At 39.2% G+C, this 23,662-nt stretch overlaps 1 protein-coding gene across 1 annotated transcript in view; it reads left to right on the top strand.

Moving 5' to 3' along the window:
* GRXCR1 (glutaredoxin and cysteine rich domain containing 1) overlaps positions 1–23,662 on the top strand; it is a 78,048-nt gene that overhangs the window by 22,664 nt on the left and 31,722 nt on the right. Inside the window, exons 2-5 of the mRNA XM_071743638.1 lie at positions 15,297–15,370; positions 16,048–16,200; positions 16,719–16,884; positions 17,980–19,153. Of these exons, the coding sequence (XP_071599739.1) occupies positions 18,707–19,153 (447 nt within the window). The 5' untranslated portion in view covers positions 15,297–15,370; positions 16,048–16,200; positions 16,719–16,884; positions 17,980–18,706. The remainder of the gene's footprint in view (positions 1–15,296; positions 15,371–16,047; positions 16,201–16,718; positions 16,885–17,979; positions 19,154–23,662) is intronic.

Raw genomic sequence — 23,662 nt, 5'->3', positions numbered from 1 at the left:
ATAATGTGCCATCTTATAAACACAAAAGTTTGCATTATATGCAGTGTATGTGATGACAGACCATAGAACGTAAAGCTCTCTTAAATAAATATTCTGTGCCAGTTATCTCTGGCTCACTACTTTCTAGAAAAATTTACCTCATTACTTTTCCTGATAGAGAAAGCCAATGACTTTCTGTCTATGGCCCATTTTTTTTTTCTTTTCCTTATTCTTCCTACTCTTGCACTTACTGCTTCACTCAAATTTTTCAAGTTATGCTGCAGTAAGAATGAATCATTGGCCAGGGACAACTACTGCCTTATATTGCAAGAGCATATAAGGAAAACAAAGGCAGAGAAGAAAGAGAAGAAATTTTCCAATTTGTTTCCTAGCACTGACACAAATCTTTAATAATGTTTTCATTGATTACACTCTCTTGCTCAGCATTTACGCTAACAGAAAAATTATTACAGGCTGTAATGTGCAGAACTCAAGTACTGATGAACAATTTACTGTGTCTATCATCTACTTAATTAGAATTAATTATTCATAGGCTTCCCTGATGAAAAACCTCATTATTACAATAATCATATAATGTAAGTTGTCAGTGTTTTCTGAAATACCTTATCTAATGGCATTATGGAAAGTGCTTGTGATTTTAGTGTAGCAAAAATGAAGATTAGAAAGAAGTCCATGGAATATGGGCTGGCAGAATCTTCTCGTTGCTTTAAATCAAGGCAGTCAGGCAGATTGCACAACCTCTCCACAGGGCACAGAAGCATAGGGCAAGGATGTGCCATTGTCCAAGGAGGTTGTGAGAGATGCCACATGTTCCTAGGGAGGCAGTGGCAGGACCTCAGCAAGCAAGGTGCAAGACTGAAATCTAGAGAGGATGGGAGCAGATGAGCGGCAGTTTTGTCTGCAGACAGACCTCTGCAGACTGCTGAAGTGCTGGCCTGAAACCTTTCAAGAAGCTTGTGCTTCTCTAGAGAATGTCAACCCTTGCTGGCTGGCATTAGCTAATGGTAGCAGATGTTAATTTATGGGAAGCAGGAGAGCAAGGGCAGCACTTTCTCTGAGGGAGCTAAAGAGCCAAACCTGTCTCATGGAGCAGGGGAATCCTCAGGGTGAAGGGCACTGCACACTTTCTTTGGAGATCTGAATGAGATGCTGTCTTTGTTAAAACACCTCTGCCCTAATCATCCCTGAACATAGTCTCGCTGTGAGGTGTTCCTTAGCATTTCTGGTTAACTTTAAAGTGTGCCCACTTATTTAAGGGTTGAGTTCCTTCTGTTTCACGTGAGAAGAAAGGACAGAAACATGGTAGGATAAAGTTATGCTAACTTGAAAGGAATATTTTCTCTTCTATGTGCTGCCTTTGCCTCCACAAACTACATCCATGCATGGCAGTGGCCCCTGAAGAGAGGTCAGTGATTAGTGAACGAAATGCATGGCACAGCAAAAGCCAAGTTGTAATAGCTACGTGGCTGCATCTATTGTAGGGATTCCAGGGACATTATTTTTTAAATAGGTAATTTATTTAAAATATATTGCTCACATAAAATATTAAAGCTTTTATTGTCTGATTGCTGGGAGGGCACTGAATTAGCAAGGATGGATAAACAAGGCTTGAGGACTTACACTGATGATGTACTTAAACAGAGACTGGACACAAAAAGAGATGTTTACATATAGAAGAAAAAATGTTGATTGGTCATTACTTTCTTGTTCATGGTGAAAGCTGTAGTCCCTTATATTTACTTTGTGACCAATAAAAAAATCTTTCAGTGTTCCTCTTTTCTGTTTTTCAGATAGAATTTCCCAATTGCACTAGCCAAGGCATCTGGTGTGTCAGAGCAGAAAGAAGCAAACAGAACTCTTCATAAAAAAGTGAATTTCTGGCATGAAACATAAACGATAACTCCTTTTTTATCTTGGTGGTCTTTGGGCAACAGTATCTTTGGTGGAAGATACCCCAGCAGTACTGAATCTGAACTTTTAGATATTTCAGGACTATTTTAAAGATGCCTGGAAAGACATTTGGAGCCAGGGCAATGAGGTTGAGTTTACCTAGCTGATGCTGCTGGTGCTGTGGGTTAGCTGGAGGAAAATCTCAACCTTTCTAAGTAGTAAATGGTCTAAACTGCCTTATTTATTGGAACTGGTGATGGCTGTCAAGTCAAGCTGCTGAAGGATGTAATTTGGGATTATTAGCAGGGGTGAGAACCACCAAATTGATCAAGGTGTTTTGTCTGGAGCAAACTTTTAGTGTTTGGAACATACCCATAACTGTCTAGAAAGGACAAAGGCCCAGCTGACTGCACTGGTGATCAGTAGATTGCTTATATGGAAATGCAAGTTGCAGAAATGTGGGGACGAAGAAGAAAAGGAGAGGTTTGGGAAAGAGAGGGAAAGAAAGGGAAAGAGAACAATCTCTTTCCCTCTTTCTGCAAAGAATGTGAGATAATTTCTACAGTTAGTATTGCTCATCTGACAGAAAGCATTTAAACAATTTTGAACCTTCTGTGAAGTTAGTATAAAATAGCAGTGCTCAGAATAGCACACCGTTATTAATTCTGAAATTGTTTCAAATTCTCCCGTTTCCTCCCACATCACACATTACATAGACAGTTATTTTTATGCTTAACTCCCAGTATATCTGAAAATGAACAATGAAGTGTGCTCATGTAATGAAATAAGGAAAAACCCCAAACATATATTATTGAGTTCTACTGCAGTTACACAGGTCCATAGCATTTATTGGGAAGCCTGTTACTCAGCTCTGGGTTGAAACTAGTTCAGCTGAAGGTAATAGTATTCCTTTAGCTTTTTCAGTATTTGAGAATACAGACACCAATTTAAGAAATTTCTATTCACTTGTTTGCATGAAATTATTGAACTACCATCTACTTTTCACAGAAGTAGATTTAACACCATAGCTTTTTGTCTGAACCTGTCAAATAATTGTGGAAATATTGTAAATGACTAGAAGTTGTTTTTATCCAAGAGCTCTTGCTGTGGTGTTGCTGTGTGTCCTGCTGACACAGAAGAGGTGGGAGTGAGGGATTGCTGCCCTTAGAAAATATCGCATGCCTGCGGTGCTGTGCGGTTCGCTGTGGGCGGGAGGAGGTGTTTATTTTCTGGGATGCATTCCCTCGTGTGGCAGAATGCCTGTAGTGCATCGACGTGGAATAGGAGAGGTTTGCAAAGCTTCAGAAGACCTTTGCCACTGCTGTCGCAAAATACTATGTAAGTAAATATTGTGACATATACCTAAAGGCAGGGTCTGATGCCAGAGGAAGGGAAGAAATTGTTCTATCCCTTTGCTTTTTCTTTCTGTGAGCTTGAATGTGGATGTGATCAGCAGAATTAGGCCTTGTAGGTTTTTTGTTTTTTTCCCCAGATATTTGGGAATGGTGGTCTGGGATGGTACTAGTAACAAGTCAAAACAACTCCTGGCTTCCTACATGAAAACATATTCTCACTTATGCTGGTGACTCAAAACTTACCATATGAGTCAAATATGAATCATGAGGCACAGAAGCACAGTTTCTGATTGTTTTGTGATTATTTGTTCTCTCTCAAAGCCCTGTGAATATGTTTTGTTAAACCTTTTTTTTTTTTGGTATATCAATGTATTTTAAATTTATTGTTAGACGTATGAGCCACAAATATTGTCTTTACTGTATATGACAGTATCTTCAGTATCTTTGTTTTGCAGCTGATCATAACTCACCATTATCCTGCCATAAAAGCGTGCTATATTTATTGGGAAGGCCTGAGGCACAGTTTAGACCTAAGCTAGCATGGGACTGGGCATTGTAGTAGTAAGGTCATAAAATATTTGTCACTGCTTTGAATACAAATGTATTTACTTGCACAGGATTTTGTAATATCCATTCCCTCTTAGGGAACTAGGAAAACAGTGCAACCACATCTGCATTAGGGAAAAAAGGTGGGTCACAACTAACATGACCAACAGGCCTGGGGGAGGACAAGAAAAATATAAATATGATGGTTTTGCCAGTGTTTTTCAAAATGTATAAGGCTGTCATGTTTAATGTATATTGATGTATACTGGTATTTTTAATGCATAGCAATGTCATTCTTATTTTACATTCTTCCTAAGTAATGTTCTGAATTCAGTTTGTAGTTATATAGTAATCAATGATTTACAGTCAGTTTTCTGATTTTAAATTGTCTGGCTATCTTAAATTCAGGATTAATGAAAGCACAATATTTATACATTTTTGACCATTCCAGAACTGGATGATCAACAGTGTGACAGTGTAGTGATGGTAATCACAGTGTGGTAATGGGGTGACTGTATATTTTTATGAAATAGTAGATCCATCTTCACTGTTTTGGACCCTGTATTTATTTCTTGTAACATCCTCTGAATCACATGATGCAAGAGGTGGCGACCTTAGGGGTTCGGCGCGGAAGTCAAAGATGAGTCCTCACAGAGGTATAGTCAATGCTTCCAGAAAAAAGGGCTTTTATTACGTATGAAAACCGCTTATATACTGTTACAGTCGTCATGCCCCCCCCCCCCCCCCACTCCAAAACTACCTGCTACAGGTCACCTGGTGCCGTTCACACGCAGCAAAAGCAAATCCTATTGGTGCAGGAGTAGAAGCCGCTTGTTTTTCACTTTGTGCCTTCTCCTAATCTAATGTCCAGGACAGGGTGTCCTTGTAACTCTGAACAGTCAAAACATGGGGCTGTGCATACAGCAGCGCCGCACACCCCCGCCTTTCAGACCATCCCCCTACAATCACAGGCCATTATATTTCTGCCATTACCTCCTGGACTGAGCCTAGCCCCTTAAATATTCCTGAAAGGTATCCAACCTGATTTTAGGACATTCACGTGCATCTATTTCTCACATTCTACAGTCCCTGAAAGTATTGGGACACAAACTCAGTCTCAATATCACGATGCTGTGCCTGGTCAGAGGCCCCTGGGCTAGTTTTCAGCAGGCTGGCACATGTTCCTGATGTGGAGCAGCCTAATGCTGAAGTGCTAGCACAAATTCTGGAAGCAGTTGAGGAGGAGATGTCACAGGGACCAAATGACCCTTGCCTCTCAGCTGGGTGAGCCTGCTCTGTGCTGCTACAGCTGTACAACTTTCCACTGCTGGCTTGACAAACCCTGGCTAGGGTCTTGGCCAGTGCTGCAGCATGCCCACGTTTTTCTGCTCCAGAGTATTTTCTCCAGAGCTGAAGAATTTCTTCCACTCTTGCCTGCACTACCTGCAAACATGCACCTGGACTTTTCTGCCATATTCTAACACTGGGTTTATCAATACCGGGTCCACTACCTTATATTAATTTTCCAGCTACCTAGTTGAATTTCTCAATCTGTTTTCCATACTCACTATCCTTCTGATAAATTTCTTTTGGTTGAATAGTTTCTATTAATTGTTTCTATATGAAAAAAATCTACATTTTGCAGAGTAACTGTGATTTTGTGATTTAGTTTCTCTCCCACCCCCTCCAATTTGTTACCAATTTCTTAGTCTTGTTAACATGTACTTTATTGATACAGTGTAATAGTGTTTCACTGTTATATTTTGCCATGTTGCAGTACATCACATGCTTTGCAGGGCTGAGTGCATTACATCTGCTTAGTTACTTTAAATCAACAAAATTTATGCCCTTAAAAAGCATTTCCCATGAAACCCTGTTGACTGCACTAGTTAGATACCTGCAATTCTTACTCAATTAAATCATGTATCAGCTTCCCCTTGATTTTAACCAGGACTGATGTCATGCAAAATTATGCTCTTTTAAAATTTTTTTATTTTTCTGTTTTGCAAACACTTTTTACCAAGAAAGCTATAATGGGCAGTGCATTTGTATAGAGCAGCTGGGCAGATGAGAATGCATTAATTAGAATATTATAGCAGTGGCACTTATTATTTATTATATCATCATCAGAGAACACAATTAAATTATTGTAGGGTTGCTATGGTTTCCAGAGGAGGTAGAGTGCAGACTAATTACCTCAAGAAGCCAGATGGTGCTGAATAATTCCTGAGCAAATGCCCCATCACCTCTGCCTCCCCCACGTTTGTATAGTAAACAAAACATTGACAAAATGGGGGCTGAGAATGTAGTGATTTCCTTTTATAGGTCTCCACAGGTTCCAGTTTGCCCTGAGCATATTTATGTTCTTCAGACTTTATTGTTTAATTTTCTCCCATCTGTGCAAAATCCTAATGAATGAACAGCAAAAAAGCATGTAAGAAAACTCTGCTGCTGGACATCTTGGCTGCAAGTGCTTCATCTGCACTATACCAGCAGTTTTTTGTGTTGTCTGTCATGGCTATAAGGATATGCTGGATAGGAAGATGCCTAATTGTGTCCACAGGGAAAATAAGCCATGAGGAAAACTTTACGCACCATCTATACCCAAGATTTCCCTTTAGTCTGAAAACTCACCACTTTGCAGACCATGGGGACATCCTACAGTGCAACAATGTAGATGAACATCTGTTTAGACTTTAAGCCTGACCTACAGGATTCTCTGGATAGCAGTGTATATGCAATCATTGGGACCCAAAAAGTGCAAAGCTTAAAGAAAGTGAAGTTTTAAGCCACTCAGTCTTAGAGACAAGGCTTTCTTCTACATTGGGACTATCCACATGGTGGCTTTCTCCTTCTTGTCTTTTGGTTTTCAATAGCTTATCTGGGTGTCTGAAAAATCTTGTGCTTGAGTGGCAAATAGATAGGTAAAGTCTAGGTCTTTGCACGTAATAAATACCAAACTATAACTTTACCATCAGAGGGTACAACAAAATATGAGGCCACAAAGAAATGTCTTTGGGAGAGCCCATGCCATTGTCTAAACATTCTGTCCATCCTGAGTGTCAGTCCACAAAGAGATACCTGCAGCATCAGGTCAATACAACAAAAAGGTCAGGCTTTGGGCAAAGGCTTTTGTGCCCTACGTGTATGATAGGCTTCCCAAAACACTGCCTTAAGAAACAGCCTTTTCTTTTAGTATATCCTCCATTCAGAGTTTAAGCTCAGATTTGCAGTGTGGTTGGTCTAGGAAAACAGCCATGAAAAAACAGAGCATTCAGAGCTTGCCTATGGACGGCTGTATTCCAGCTATCTGGAATTATCTAATTGATACCTCACTTCTACACATGCTCATGGGGCTTGTTTGTCCCTGAGCTGGTCCAAGAGCCCAAAGTCTTTGAGGTCTCAGTAATTCCTGTTATGGGGAACCATGAGCAGAGCTAACAGAGACAGCCACAGCCACAGCAGTTTGTGTGTGTCTTTGGGTTCTGCTTTGGGACTTTCTGGGCTCTTGGGGACAAGGTACTGGCAAATGCCTGGGAAGTCTCTGAAAAACTTAAGAATGCCTGTTGCTGCCTGGTAAGGACAAGGTAAGGGGAGATACAAGAATGCAATCCCAGGGAAGCTCTAGAAGTTTCTAACAAGTATGCTCAGCTACCCTTGACCCAGATGGACTGAAGCCTTTGTTGCAGCTGCAACCAGTTAGGGAGGATAAACACTTAGCTGGTGCTCAGGACAGGTCTATATAAGAGCTGGGTGCTTGGTATAGCACTAAGACACACTGTGCCTCCAGTTGGAAGAGTTACAAAAGGAAGAGAGGAGGTTGTGTAGCATTGGAGAAATTGAGACCTTCTCTGAGATGGAGCAGCTTGAATAGTTCTGGAGCCCAGCTGCAGCTGAGAATCAGGCAGTGCCCACACCTGATCTTAGGGTAAGTACAACCTTTGGAGAAGGGGAAGGGTGGAAGCTTGTGACTTCCAGCACTAAAAGAAAATATAGTGACCCATCTAAGGACTTAAAAGTCCTAAAATAGGTCCTCAGTACTCAAAAGTGGAAAGGAGGTAGGTGTGCCTTCAAGAAAGGATCTGGTCCATTGCTGGTTGATAACTGAGCGTTTGGTCAGAGGAGGGAGGTGCAAGAATGGCAAAAAGGTGACCCTGCCAGTAGGCTAAATTGAGAATAAGGCATAAAATTGAGTAAAGAACACAGGAGAGGTGTGACTTGTGATACTAGGAGCATAGATGTCTATAGACATCTACAGACATTAATTAAGCTGAAGCATGGACTGGGATGCTGGCCCATCTTCAGGATTGCTGGAGGGACCTGTCTTACACAACCTGCTGAACACTCTGTCAGATCTCTGTCTGGAAGGCTTAGTGTGGGGTATGTTAAAGGAAAATGGACTTGCAGCCAAGTACTGAGAGGTGGGGGGGGAAAGAGTGATAGAGCTGTAATTCAGCAGTAGCTGTGTGTGTCTCATAATACTTGAATGTTAGTAGCTTTGTAATGGTTTAGTTCTAATAATTGCAATAATTATGCTAAAACAATATAACTAAATCAACAGCAGTGATATGCTTATTATTTAATCGTGTTATTGTGCACTCACTTTCTTAGTAGTGTATTGCTTAATCAGTAAATGCTTTAGCATTGTAATCTCTTACTTCAGTAACACCACAAGCCCGCAGGCTAGAGGGTGTGACTTAAATCTGTGAAACAACAATGTCCAAAGGAGAACATACTTAAACCAGCAGATACATAAATATCAACATTTGTTTATAAATATAAATATCAATATTAAGTATCAGCATTTTCTAGTGTTGGACCTTAGGTACAAAATGGTTCTCTGCCTTGACAGATCACTTACAGATCATTTAAATTTTTTAACAAGCATCTCCTTAAGTCAGTGGGAACTGTATTTATTTCCTCAGTTCAAACTTAATTTTCAAAGATCTTTTAATTTCTTATTCCTGATAAATTTTGGTTCTTTCTTGATCCTAGCAAAGGAAGTAATAATTGAAATGCCCAGATCAAATTAAATACTATATTTCTTCCCTTGAAGTACTAGCTTTTTAGAAACACTAAAGACAGATTTCTTTCTGAGGTCAACAAGTTGGAAAGGAGAGCTCTTCTAAAACATCAGCCAGTTCACATTAGGAATATATGTTTCCCAAGATAACACATTCAGCTGTAAAGTTATTTTGAGGATAATACATATAATTCTGGTATAATAAAAATTATTTTATTACAGGAGCCAGAGGTATGAAATCACCACTTGCATTGCACCATGTATTGATCATGAAACAGCAGATTGCATAGTTTGAAAATTTGTTGGGAAACAACTTGGTTGTAATCCGTCTTGTTCCAGTCAGAGAAACTGTGTATTTCTTGTATATAGCTAATAAATCAGGTATTTGCTGAACACAAAGACTTATTGCTGAAGATTTACAAGCTAGACATTGTAAATTGTAATCTTGTTTTACTGTAAAAAATAGTGTAGAGAATCAACTCCTCCAAGGATCCAAGAAGGACATGACACCTAAAAGGTAGGCAGTGGTGAGGCTGAGGGGTTGGGGAAGAAAACCAAGCAAGAGGATCTGAACAAGGGAGAAAATCAGAACCAGGGGTATGAAGGCTTTTCTTATTTCTTTCTTCTCTGACTACTCTGCAATTAATTTTGAATTTGATTAAAAGCCTTTCAGAAGATAGATCATAACAAATAATTTGCTCCTAATGAAATCATTACATATGAGAGTAAAGGAAATTATTATACAAATTAATATCTTTCTACTCTGCTTTATTTTCCAAAAGCTAGAGCAGAATGTTTTCTAGTTAGGAGAAGCTTGGACACAGAAAAGGAGGTGCAATGACAGCAAATAAGACAATGAAACAGGGCCACTAACGTACACACAAGTAGTCTGTCAAATTGAGCAACATATGCTGAAGAAGTTATGATGTATATATGACATACATCAATATGTCTTTTTTTTTAAAAAGAGATATAACCACCATTTTAAATTTCCTCAGAGGTAAAGTGAGACTCTTCTGGAGACACCAAATTCAATTACTGTGTACCAAAGAAACCTACCAGCTCTTGAAATCAGTCATCTTGCGTGTGCCTGCAAGTGTGGTTTTATGACCCAAGGGTTACAGCTGTGCACAGACATGGAGGGAGCAATTCTCCTTTGCATCCATAAAGGAGAGGAGCAAGGAACATTCAGGCATTTCATTTCATTGAGTGTGTATGTGTGTGCATCTACTCCAGCTGTAGACACGGACAACCAAAACTTGGATTTAAAAGTCATCTTCCTATCAAGTATTTATAAATAAATCAGTAATTTTACTGTACCTAGGAGTTTGCAGAAATACTATCACAGTATGCTTGTAAGCCATCACACTATATGTCTGCTTTTATACTGCAGTGAACAGTTTCTCACATCTGTGAATCATATTGCATGATGAATAATGTCCTAAGTAATGGAAATATCTGTAATGAAAGATCTACAAATTTCTAATTTTTTCAACTGCACTGTTTGCTTAAAGTATTCTCTGTATTATTGTGTGAATCACTCACAGGAAAACAGACATCTAAATCTCTGGGAAGTAATTGGTCTGTATGACACAGTCAAATAATGGTAATACAGAAGTCAAAAACATTCTGCAAAATCCTCTTCATATTTGCTCCAAATTCAACAGACTTTTATTTCAAATATAATATTTTCAAGTTATCTTGAAGCAGATGCAGTGTTAAAGCTATACCTGAGTTTCCAAAGCCAAAAAGAACCCTGCCCTTAGTGTACTTGACATGGATTTTACCCCTTTATTCATGTGAATTGTAACTCGGTTCCCTGTTGCCCTCTGTGCTCTCTCCCTGAAGGAGAGCAGAAAAAGCCCCAATTTACCACTTGACCTTCTTTTGGCTCAGTGTGGCTTTCACCTTATGGCTTACTATATTCTTCTGATATTTCTAAGGGAAGGAAGGTCTGAAGCAACAAAAATAAAATTTGACAGGTTGCTCAGAGTTAAATGTCTTTCATGAAGAAAGACTGGGACAGCCTTAGGAGCGTTAGCAATGAGCCATCTCATCGCTGTTCCTGAGCTGCTCACAAACTGCAGCTCCTGTTGTGAGACAAGTCTGTCCAGTAGTACTGAAGTGCCCAAATATTATTGAGTGTCTAGGTAATGGCATGACAAGTGTTGTTACTTTGAAGACCAGAGTGCTTCCGCCATTATCTGTTGGCACCATACTGTGTTTGCACCAATCCTCACAAGTCACATCTGCCCTTGTAATGGGCATCCCTCTGAGAGAGGTCTGTGTTGATCTGGTCTGTAATGAAGTATCAAAATGCTACCACTAAAATGCCAGGTAGGACTATAAATGTGAACTATAAATGCTTCTGTATCCAGTGTCTGTAGAGAAGTTCATCTGAGGTCACTCCTCCCGTCTCAAAGGGTGATGATTTGCTTCTTAGGTTGAGCAATATGGTTGACTAATGATCACTTTTGCACCTCATGGTGATAATATTCTGATTCATGTTTTTTGGACATTTTGGACACATCATTAGTGAGTGAGATTAATTCAGGTCACTTGTTAGGACACCCTTAAACAAGATGATACCTGTGCTAGAGCTGAATCACCTAAATGATTCACTTATTTAAAAGGGATCTTCACTCCTCCAGCAGATCTGGCTTCATCTGGGTTTTTGTTGCTGGAAGATAAAAAAAGCCTGCTGCAGAAAAGATGAGAATCTGCCTCAGGAAATGTAAGATGCAGAAAAAATTTGTGAAGGAGACCTCACAAATTAATGGCCTGGAGCAGAAGTGCCAGTAGAATGGTAGAAGAGAGATTTGAGACCAATAAATGCAAGTCTTGGGAGACCACAATAAAATGTGATTCTAGTGACAGCACACATCTATGAAAATTCACTGCAGTATCAGACATCCCAGGTGCCTATTATTAGAAATCGTTATGCTGTGCAGTGTTCCAGGAACAGCTCTGGACAATGAAATAGCTTTAGCATTCAAACAGGAGACATTTAGTCACCAGGCATTTAACTGCCAGGCATAAAGGCCACTGCCTGTGAAAGGGATTTGTTTAAAAGAAGAGAGTGCACGTGTGTGCTATTAACTGGAGACTCAGGGTAAATATTTAAATCAAATATGATGTGCAGCTCAGTCAGTGTCTTGGGTGTCACTGGTGGTGGGGTGATGGGAAGGTCTGAGTTTGTGCTGAGCTTACCTGGAGTCAGGGCTGCCACTGAACCTCACCAAAGGTTTAGTTTGGAACCTAGCTTTTGTGAATACATATTTCAAATGTAAAACTCTAATTAAATGAAAGTGTGCATTTGAATTTGCCTCTGATGAATACTCGCAGCAGAGGAAATAGTAATCTCTATATGAGCATTCAGCTGCAGGCTGCATCCTTTGGGAAATGATGTGAATCAGCAGTCTCCTCAACTCCAGAGAGCAAAGAAATAAGCACTAGTAAGCAAATGCTTTAAGTAAAACTAATAAAAAACCTCCAAATCAGTACAAAATGAAAAGCCCCTCCAAAATGTATTCAGACCCAAAAAGCATTTGATAGATTAAGAACCCTTACATTCATACAAAGAATCTTGCAACTAAAAGGTGAAAGCACTGGGTGGTTGTGATAACATTGTGGTGCTGGGTGCTCTGACAGGAAAAGTCAGGACATGGCTGCTGGAAACTTGGTGTTGAATACTGACTCTGTCTCTCAGCTGTGGCAAATGGTTAAAGAGCTAGGAAGAGAGAGACACAAAGACAGAAATATTTATTTTGCTTTAAAACACCTTTAAGATCAATTAGGAAAAAATGTGATTTATCATAAAAGCTTGTTGACAAATCAGATATTATGTGACCAGGAAGACTACAGAGAAATTCAGTGCAGTTTAATATTTATAGGAGAGAAAAGCATTACAGTTTTCCTTTCAATTGCTTTGCCACTTTCTTTACCTGAGAAAAGAATGATAATGCACCAGAAGCTCCTGAGGTTTTAAAACCCAGAGACTGCTCTGACATTGAGAATTCCTGTGTAGACACAGTGTCTTCCCCTTTCATTTCCAGTCTGGTTAATGAGCCTTTAAATTGAATTAGCTCATCCTAAGTGCTCAAATCCAAGCTGAAATAAAGAACCAACAAAATTAGAATAGTGTATGGGAAGCTGTACTTGTTTTAGTGCCTTTGGTTTCCTGAGGAATGAAGGAAGACTGAAAGAATAATAGTAATAAAAAGAGCATGCAACTGAAGACATATGCTCCACTATAATGTACAAACCAACCTATTAAACAGTATTCAGGTATCAGAGTGCTTGGTACTCAGCTGTCAAGCCAGTGTTTTCTAGTCTAAAGAGACTAAGAATAGCTAAAGAACTCTAGGTGGCATTTTTCTTTTTTTTCTTCAGTGTTATGGTATGTACATATCCTTTAGGACATTGTTTGACATTTCCTTTTTTAAATAGCAAATGAGTGAACCAAGGTAGTGACGGCAAGTTAGAGTAATGAATAACTGGATTTATGGTAACAAGAATGCACTGAAGTGGGGGGAAAGCTGAACAGCACAACATCATTTGTTCTGACAGTTTTGAAGCAATCAGTGCTAAAACAAGAAAGCATAATCTATCCTCCTAGGCTTTTCCTTCCTCTATATATGAAAAGGTACCTATTTTTCTGCTAGCAAACAGAAAAGGAGGGCCTCTGTCCTCTGTTGGCCGTGCCTCCCTAGCCCCTCTGCACTTGCCTGAGTCTGCTGTGTGCCAGCCTGTGACCCCTGTAAGCATTCAATGATGCCAATCACAGAAAGAATGCTAGTGGTAACATTAGCTGGTAATAATGGAACTAAATGGAAGTTCTTAATCTTATTTTCATCACTCATATTCCCATGTGTGAGCTAAGCTGCACTAATATATGTTACTATCTCTAGAGTATCTGCTGCCTACAATTACACAATAACAATGTGTTTTTTTCCTGAGATAAGAAAAAAATATATTCAGAAAGCGCTGAATATTATTTTCTCCGGTGAAAGCCAGAGATACATAAAAATATTCAAGATCACTAGTTGGTTTTTTTTTTTGGCTCACAAATATATGCCAAAACTACTACATTGTGGGAAGTTTGAGACAGGCATGCAAGATCTGTGATTCAAGGCAGATTTAGGGTTTTGGTGGCTGTCACATGCTCAGTAGCAGAGTTGCCATACAGTCTGTGAGCAGTAACTTCTACATACACCCACAGAAGAATAAATCTGATCAAAAAAGGACCAAAGCTGTGCTGTTAGCATTGATGCCTTCAGAGGTAAAGTCCCAACATAAATATTACCAACCCAAAAACCCCAGGCTGTATATAAACAAACCTGAAAAGCATTTTCATAATCTAAGAATAAATTCTAAAAAAAAATAAGTCTAGTCATACTATTTATAAATCCTTTTCATTTCTTTATTTAATTATAAGGCTAATTCAAGTAAAACTATATAATTAAATCTTTCTTGTCTCCAAGGAGCATTTAAGATGTGTCTAAATAAGGTCACTCACTAATGAGATTATGACAGCTCAGGAGTAGGACCCAGAAGCTGTTTAACACAACATAGCAATACTAGGAAAAGACTACCACATCCCAAATTCAACAGTGCTGCATGCAATGATATAGTTAGACTTGTGCAAAATCTTGAAAGCAACATGGAAACCTTACATACCTGCCTTTTAAAAATTGTTTAGCTGATGTTATCTATGCTCAATAAAATGACTGTGAATATCAAGTTAAAGATAGTAGTTGACTACCTTTCCAGGTAGAATGTAGGGGTGCATTTCTCCCTAAAAAGTTTAAAAATTGAGGTTTTCAACTGCCCCTGGAAAAAGGGACAGTAGAAAGATTCCATATGTCTTATTACACCCTTGTGCACTTGTGTGTGTGGCTTAGATACGTGTTGTCTTCCTCAGTCATTGAACTCATTCATTATGTAAATTGAACAAACAACACACCCAGCTCACTAATGTAATCAGAAATACAGACACAGAAACCCTGCCATTCTGTCCAACAATTGTTTAACAGAAACTAAATGAAATGTACAAATGAAAAGAAATGGCAGAGTAAAGCACTTGTCACATGAATAATTAGACATTATAATAGCAACAGTGTGCTTGGTCTGTTCTCATCTGTATTTTTGTTTAGCAGCTGCTATGCCTGAAAGCAAGTGCCAGATGCAAGAGTTCCCTGATGAGTAACTGAACAGGATCTGTGTGTCCTCCTGGACTTAAGGAGTGTTAAAATGTTACTCTGGACCTGCAGGAAAGTAGACAAATGTTTGCCAGCTTAGCAAAAGGGAAGATTCCTTCTCTGAGCAAGAGGAAAATGCACTAAATCTGTCTCAGCTGCAAACATGTTTACCAATTGCCGTTCAAATAATCTGTTTTTGTTACCTCTAAAGCACTGAGGATGTTCACAAATTTTGCTTGTACAAGAATAAACAAACTTAACTTTCTAAATGCACTTGTACAGACTGGAATACCTGCTCCCAAGCAACAGATGGGAAATCCAGGACTCATGAGTACCTGGGTCCTGATGAATGCTCTGTAAATTGTATTAATATTAAGAGATTACAGAATTCTTCTAATTATTACCACTGTAATAAAGTTCAAGATGGTTGCAAACAGACTTTGTAGGGTGAAGAAAAATTAGTATCACAAGACACGGCACTGTGAATTCATGCCATCTGTCTTATGATGAGTGTCAGCAGTGTGAATGGTATCAAGTCAGCCTACAGATATGCTATATATACTTAGTAACATGCACATATGGAAGGGGAGATGGCCCCACTTATACTGTGTATCAAAACAGAGACTATAACGCTTTGTTGTAGCGTAAATAGCTCTGTTAGAATTATCACATATTCAGAAATGAAGAAGGCATTTGTTGAGTTCAGCCTATTTTATTTCTTTTTTTACATTTCTCTTCTTCCAAAAGTCTAATTTTCATGGTTTGAGTTTAATTTTTCTGCTATTTTAAGAGCACCAAATCTCTGTGTCAAGAAGTATCAGAAGTCAATAACTAGTGGAAACATCATCATATTTGTTCATTTCAATTCAGTGATAAATTTGAACATGATAAAATGTGAGGGATTTACTAGAAACCATAATATTTAACAGCAACATCAAAGTAATGGATTGATTCTCACAGTTCCTTGTGAAAAGTGACAGCATCAAAAAAGAGGCAGTGGTGATATGTTCTTTTTTTTTTTTTTTTTTAACAGAATGCTTTTCTATTCAGAAGAAATCTCTTATTCAGAGTTATGCTTGCTGGAACCCCTGGCTTCAAATTTATCAGTGGCAGAACATTAGGACCAAAACAAGCAGAAACAAAAACTAGAAATAGCCAAATGATTCATGAGGAGTCATAATTACAGGTAAGAAATATGTTATTATGGCTAAACCCCACCACATTAGTTCTGAATGGATACTCTCATTAAATGAAATAACCCTTTGAATTAAAAAAAGTTTGTCTAGAGAAGTTAGAAAATGATAAATTTAGCAGCATCAAACTGGGTAAGTGGAGCGAGTGTCACCATTTACTACAATTTCTGTTCTACAGGAGGGACATAAGTAGGTTAACCAGATTCTATCCTTCCTGCCTTTGTTGGGAAGGTGAACCCAGCAGAATGTACAAATATGTGTGTTTCAGGTCTTTGTCCTCTCAAATGTCTTATGTCTTGCATACAACCAGTTCAGAGTCTGTACTTTGTTTCCTGCTGTCAATAGATACTTAGCCCCAGTGTCATGTCTGGTCAGAGAAGCTCACAGCTGGAACATCAAGATGAAATCTTATGCGTGTAAATGCTCCTGTCAAGTGGCACACTCCACTGGGCCTTAGTATTTTTCTGCAGAGAAAACAGCTTACAGTTTCTCATTTCTCATTTTTCTTCAGACACAAAAATATTTCCCAATGAATAATGGAATTGCCATGAAACTAAATGAGCTAATTTCCTACTAACAGAGAACAAGATGCTAACAGGATTTTGAGTGTTTTTAAAATGTGCTACTATTTAATTCTGCATTTATTCAATGCTACATTAACTTCCTAAATCATTCAGGTAGTATTAAATCCTTCGTATTATAAACAGTACAAGATTTCCATTGCCTGTAACTGTTTTAAAGAGTACACAATACAAATTGGAGGAGATAATATTACAAAAGAGTTATGCAAAGTATTTGTTATAGGAGCTCACATTCCTTAATCTTTAGCAATTGATTGCAAAGCATTATTTAACTGTTATTAATCAATTTAAAAATATTTTAAAAGTTCATTTCTGCAGGTTTTGAAATCAGTTTTTAGTAATAATGAAGTGCATCTATCATCAAAATCCTTCTGATCAAGAGGCAAAATTACAGTGTGATTCAGCTCTCCCATAAATGAATCTCAAAGGTGTGTTATGGTGGTAGTCAATATTAGTACAGACTTGGGTTTCTTCTCTAAAGGATGAATAGAGCAATGCAGTTTAACTCATAACATAACTTTTTTTTCGATGTGAATAATAGTAGTGGATAATAGAGTGAAGCTATGAAATGCCACTAAAAATTTGTCAGTTTATTTTGTAGATGGAAAATAAGTAATTTTAGAGTTTAGTCCCCGAAACTGTGTTTTTACTTGGTGCTTCATGCATCAAGTATGACCCTTGGTGCAGCCTGTTCATGACCCCAGGTGCTACCACTCTGGGCTGGCTGAGCATCATTGAATGCTTACAGGGGTCACAGGCTTCAGGAAGCTATTCAGTATTCATGAGTCTAGAGAGAAAATGATGGTGTACTGAGTGTGTAGGGAGCTTTTGTCAGGAAACTGAGGAGGATGTGGAGTTCTTGATGCTGCTTGAAGGAGTGCTTTGCCTTTTCCTTTAAATGGAGAGAAAGCAGAAATAGCACTGTAAGTTGGGATCATCACACAAACTCAGAACCAGCTTGGGGATCTAAGGTGTTACTACATGATATCGAGTAGAGTAGCCAGAAATGTGTGGGTTTATTGTTTTGACATCTAGAGCCAGGTGGGTTCCCAACACTGTGTCAGCCTCTACATGTGATTTGTTGGGATAAGGGAGTTTGCTTCCCCTTTAGTTGTATCCACATTACCTCACTTTTCATTCTTTGCTTCTGCTGCCCCAATTTATTAGCTGTCTCCTATTTCTTTTTTCCAGATTCCTGTGGCCCAGTCCCTTGATAATTGCTAATGCTGAGTGGAGGCTGTAGTTACTGTCTGATACTAGCTGGGGCTCAGTTTTATTTAATAAGACTGTTTTACTCTGTGCAACAAATTGTGACTAATTGTTTCTCCACTCCTCTGCCAGTCTGAAAAAGCCAGCATCACAAATATCAAGTCAGAGCTCCCTGCTGAGACTCCGTAAGCTTATATGAAAAACAAATTTCAGTGAATGAGGTCTGACTGGTAGGGAAATTTAGTGTTTTGGTGAAAGAAATGGACCTGTCACTGACTACAGAGCTGAATTTTGCAATTTTCCCCTCAGGCATAATGTATATGAAGAGTTTTGCCACTACGTCTTGTGACAAACTCTTCCTTTCTGCCTTTCTCAGCAAACAAAACCTACGTTATTATAAACTCACAGTTTCTGTTATCTAACTTATCATGTGTGGGTTTCAATTTTTATTTTAATCAATGAATATAATTTCTCCCCTTCTTGCTTTCATCCTTAGTGCTAAAAAGTACACAATGGCTTTTTAATAGTTAATTGATGAGATCGTTTTACGGGTTTTAGTTTAAAGGTAACCATAGCACAAACGCATCCATTATTCACTGCAGAAGGGCAGCGTAGCTTCCTGGGAGCCCTCTTTAGTTTAATATGAGAACCCCTGTCAACAGAAAAAAGCCCCGATATTGTTGTTAAGTGTGACAAACTGGCAAATGCAATGGGCACCACGCTGGAACAATGCAAACTGCTCGTGTCAGTGGAAGAGGCGATGTTCAAAAGCGAGCTGAAAGCGGATGGGGAGCGGCTCCCGAGGAAGGTTCGGTTCCGCGTGGCGTCCTCGCACAGCGGGAGGGTGCTGAAGGAGGTCTACGCCGACGGGGAGGCCACCGACTCCCTGGACTCTGAGTATGCCAGTAGCTCAGAGACAGAGCAAACCAGCCGGCTGAGCGAGGTGGAGGGGCAGCAGAACGGACACGTAGGGTCCGAGTGCGATGAGAACGAGAACGAGCAGGATGATTTGCTCATTCTAGTCAGAGCTGCTAAAGAGAAAGGGTTTGGTACAAAGAGAGTCAACATCCTCAGCAAAAATGGCACAGTCAGGGGAGTCAAGCATAAAGTCAGTGCTGGTCAAGCCCTCTTTGACAATTTGGCAAAAGTATTTCAGGTAAGTGGTGTGGGCCTGCTGGCTGCAAGCCCCTTGTCTGTCCCTTTTAACTACCCAAGTTATTCTGTCACTTCGTCCAAGCCTCCTTCATTTATGGTTTCTCAATATTCCGCCACATTCCCATTACTTTCTATTTGCTGCTGTTGTTAAAGAGGGGCTGATAGTTTTTCTGATACACTCTGGCTCCCCACTACAGAGTAAATGTGAAATTTGCTTTGAAAATTGCCCTAAAATTTGCTGACTAGAAAGGAGTATGTTGGGCTATCCATGCAAAGATCAGAAGAGAAACATAATAGAGGAATTAACTGTGTCTTTGTTGGAGATCTATACAGATCCACTGTACAGGGCGTGTCATGTTTCCTCTTCTATTATACGAGTGCTAATGACTTTATGATGTTATCTACTGTTCCCTACATGTAAATATGTATACTTGCAAATTCCATTGTGTTTTATCTGCAAAGTAGATCAAATTAGATGCAGGATGGCAGCAATGATGGTTTTCCCACATGAAAATTTCACAGGAATGAAATCTTAGTCAGAGGTCTCTTTCATTAATGTCTGTTTTCAATTGATTAAGTAGAAGGAGCAGAATAACTGTACTTTAAAAAGTATCTGCCACACTGACAGTACAAAAATACAGCCCTCAGAAAAATAAAGATTAAAAATCTCTCAAAGATTTAGTTAGTTTATATGTAATTTATCTGTTTATGCTATACAAATATTTAAATCATTAATGTAAAAAAAAAAACAAAGGGGGAAACATCTATGCAATCAAGCTCTTCCTAAAGGCTGTTATAGTCCAGAATTAGGACAGGCACTTAAATTAACCTCTGTCTGGATTCAAAGCATTGCTTTAAAAGCATGTATGCAATTTTAAAGCATAAGTTATTTGATATACCAACTGTTGTGCACCGAAAAGAAATCAGAAAGTTACTCTTACTTTGAAGCCAAGTAATTTCATATAGAAATGGCTATAGATTAACATTCTCTTGCATCTGCATATTATTTATTCCCTATGTTGTACCAAAATTATAAAAGCCTTTTGTCAATAGTGATACTCTTGTGGAGGATGAATATTTCCAAGACAAATTATCGGTTCATTTTTGCTCTTTAACTCACATAGCACTCAAGTAGCTTGCTTTCCTTCAAGCCACTCATTGAAGGGTTTGTCCTTGAGTTACCTACTCGGATAAAACTCAGTTTTTTGAAGTAGTTATGAGTCAGGAAGTGTTAACTGAAGTATGTCTGGGTTCTTCTCTAATCTTTATCCAAACTACTGTTCCATGTTGTTTTGCTACATGCAGTAACACCATTTCACCTCTCTAGCCTCATTCCTTCCTAAAACCCTCCTTCTGCAGCATCAGTGACACCAAGCTAAGAAATCTGAATCACCTAAATAAGTGGACCCATCTGAAGAAATACATACCTTAACTAGTGGCCCTGTCATCTTGCTGTTTCCATCTCCAGTAGGCTGGAATTTCTTCCGAAAAAGTTCATGGACTGAAATCAATTTTGATTACAGTGAACTTTTTTGGTTTTTTTTTATTCCTAGAAGGGTTACAGCTAGGACCGGCACTGTTTCCATGAGTTGCTTTCCTGGAAGAAGAGAAAGCTTGAGGGGAGGTATATACCCATCTGATAACATCAGAAGATGATATGTAGGCAAATATATGACAGAAGTCCATAATTAAAACCTGTAAAATAATTAATGGTTTAAAAGTGATAACGATCTCCTATTTTATGGCAGAAGAAAGTGAAAAAATTGAATTACCAGGTGAAAGAAAACTTCAAAGTTTTTAATACAGCACATAATTAAATTTAAGCACTCTGCTTTAGGCATTCTAAAGGCCAAAAATAGACAAGTTTAGAAAATTGATGAGGAAAGTAAATGGGGATTTAATCAATTTTGCTCAGGCAGGTCCACATAACCACTTTCCAGAAATAACTGTATGTTCTCACCTTAAGCATCTGCTGTATCAAAGACATATATTCAATAATAGAGAGAACATCATCATTTGAGGTTTCTACACAAAAAAAATTTTTCCCCAGAGCTAAAGTTTGAAGTCTAGTGAAGAAAAAAATCATATATTTATGTCATATGGTGAGCTGGTTATTCATGACACATGGTAAACAGAGTGGACAGCAAAGCATGAAGTTTGGCTTTGAGACTGATTGGGAAATGCTTGATCCTGGTGGGAAATATGATTGAAATCCATCCTATTAAAAAAGAAGTAATGACCTTTAGGGTAAGATTAGAGGATGATTTATACTCTTCTGTAAGAATGTTCCAGGCAAGTACCTGCATAGTAATGCCACATAAAGAACAACAGCAGTTTTGAAAAGATATGGTAAGATAGAAATATGTCTCTCTTAGAAGATATAACTCATAAGTCTTCATCTGGACATTTTTACAGTGACCCCTGGAGGTATTTAAAAGATGTGTAGATGTGACACTTAGGGACATGATTTAGTGCTGGACTTGGCAGTGGTAGATTAATAGCTGGACTTCATTATTAAGTTTTTTCCAACCCAAATGATTCTGTGATTTGATGTGAGGTCATCTGCAGATGTATATAAAGTTCCTTATCCCTGAGGAGAGCCCATCTCTGACCCTTTGATGATCCAGCTGTAGGTGAGCTCATTATACAGTCAGGGGCAAAGCAGGCATTTGTAGTCTCAGAATATCCATATGAACTCTTGACAATATCAAATCCTGAGCACTTTCAGTATTTTGATTCTTTACACTATATCTGCAAACTCCTCTAGAATCCTGTTGTCCCACATCCCCAGATTTTCCCTCTGACAGAGATCCTTTAAAACAAATCACTTTGTTCAGATATTATGGGGATAAGCAGGGATTCTTTAACTGGGTTTTGTTAAGTGGTGCAGTCAACAGCTTTTATGTTTTCTGTTCAGATGCCTGTGCTAAAAGTACTTCTGTGTATTTTAATGTTGCGTGGGATATTTGGGGTTTTGAACATTTTTTTCCACGCTTTCTAACTATAGCCTTTCTACTGAATTGCTTCAGACAATTCCTTCCCACAAGAGACTCATCTGAAAAAACTCACACCTTTTGAAGTTTCCAGGAATGTGAATAGAGTAATATAATACAGAAAGTATTTCTAGGTGAAAAGGTGGTTTTGACTGGATTTTTTCTGTATGATACAAGTCTGGCCTGAGAATGGATATCTGCTGCCAAGTAGATGTGCATCCCACATCCATGCACTGAGGAATTTAATCACCAGCACAACCAGTGACTTCCTATTTCCACCATTCCTTGAGAAGAGAAACTATGTCCCTTGTGTTAGTCTGTGTGATGATGGGCTGTGTCACCAGACAGGAGCTGCAGCACTGACAGTAAAAGGTCTCCTACCAGGCCGCCCTGCATGGCTGCTGAAGCTGCTGTGAGCCCAGTGGGAACAGGGGCTGACACGGCTGTGGATATGGGGTGGGAGAGAGCAGGGTGTTTCCAGGGGTCAGCTCAGCTTCATGGCAAGATATTTTGGGGGCAGAGAAGCATGGAAGAGAACAGCCCTATTGAAGCTTCAGGGGAGCAGGGTTTCCATGGCAACCTCTTCAGCCTTTTTCTCCCAGGGGTGGATGCCACTAGGAGAGTGTTGACATAGCAACCACATCCTGGGAAGGGGGTGGGGTGGTGGGGAAGGCAGGAGGCCAGTCTGTGGTCATGGATGAAGGGCAGGGGGGGTCACATGTGTCCACCTGACCTCCCTGTGCACCTAGCCTGGGACTGGAGGGCTGGTCTCCTGCAGGGCTGGCAGCAAAGCAGTCAAACAGTTGGAAATATTTAATTCATGAGAAATGTTCTCTACTGCAAAGCCTGGATAACAGAAATGACCTGAAGCTCCCAGTCTCCCCGTTTGTGCAACTGGTTGGTGTAAGTGAAGTCATCTCCTGCTGAAACACTAAAGGTGATGGTGTTGCTCAGATCCAGAGTTGAGCACGTGACTTGATAATTTCATCAGGAGCATAAGCCCCTTCTCTGCATAGCCAAAGGAATTGTGGTCTTATTTCAGTACGCTACTAAAATTATTATTTTATGCTACTTAGTATATGGTTAAAAAGTGAATGGGTATGATTTTTTTCCTACTTTTTTCACATAGAAATTAGTAGAGAAATGTTTTTTGTTTTCTTGAAATAAATATAGTTCTCTTCATGACCGATTTGAGCAGGCCACCCTTATGATGGCTTTCATGTTACCCAGACCAAAAATCCTTGGTATTTTTGCTATATTACTAAGCAGTACATTGATCATTTCATGCCAGACTAGGTTTCCATCCCAACATGCAATGTAATGGAGCTCAGCTAAAGGTTTTATACAGGGCTTCCTTCATTTCCACTTTTTTTAGCATCAGTCTTTTCCTCCATTTCCACATTTACATGCTCCACTGGGCTTCTGGCCTGCTTCGAAAGGTCATGTTCTGCTAAATTAGATACGGATCTCATCCTCAAGCTGGGCCTGCTGAGGACTCTTGTGAAAGGGCAGGCCAG

This window comes from Heliangelus exortis, chromosome 4, assembly GCF_036169615.1.
Source record: "Heliangelus exortis chromosome 4, bHelExo1.hap1, whole genome shotgun sequence".
In the NCBI taxonomy this organism is placed as follows: domain Eukaryota; kingdom Metazoa; phylum Chordata; class Aves; order Apodiformes; family Trochilidae; genus Heliangelus; species Heliangelus exortis.
The sequence above is the reverse complement of the archived record's forward strand: the minus strand, read 5'-3'. Positions and strand labels throughout refer to the sequence as shown.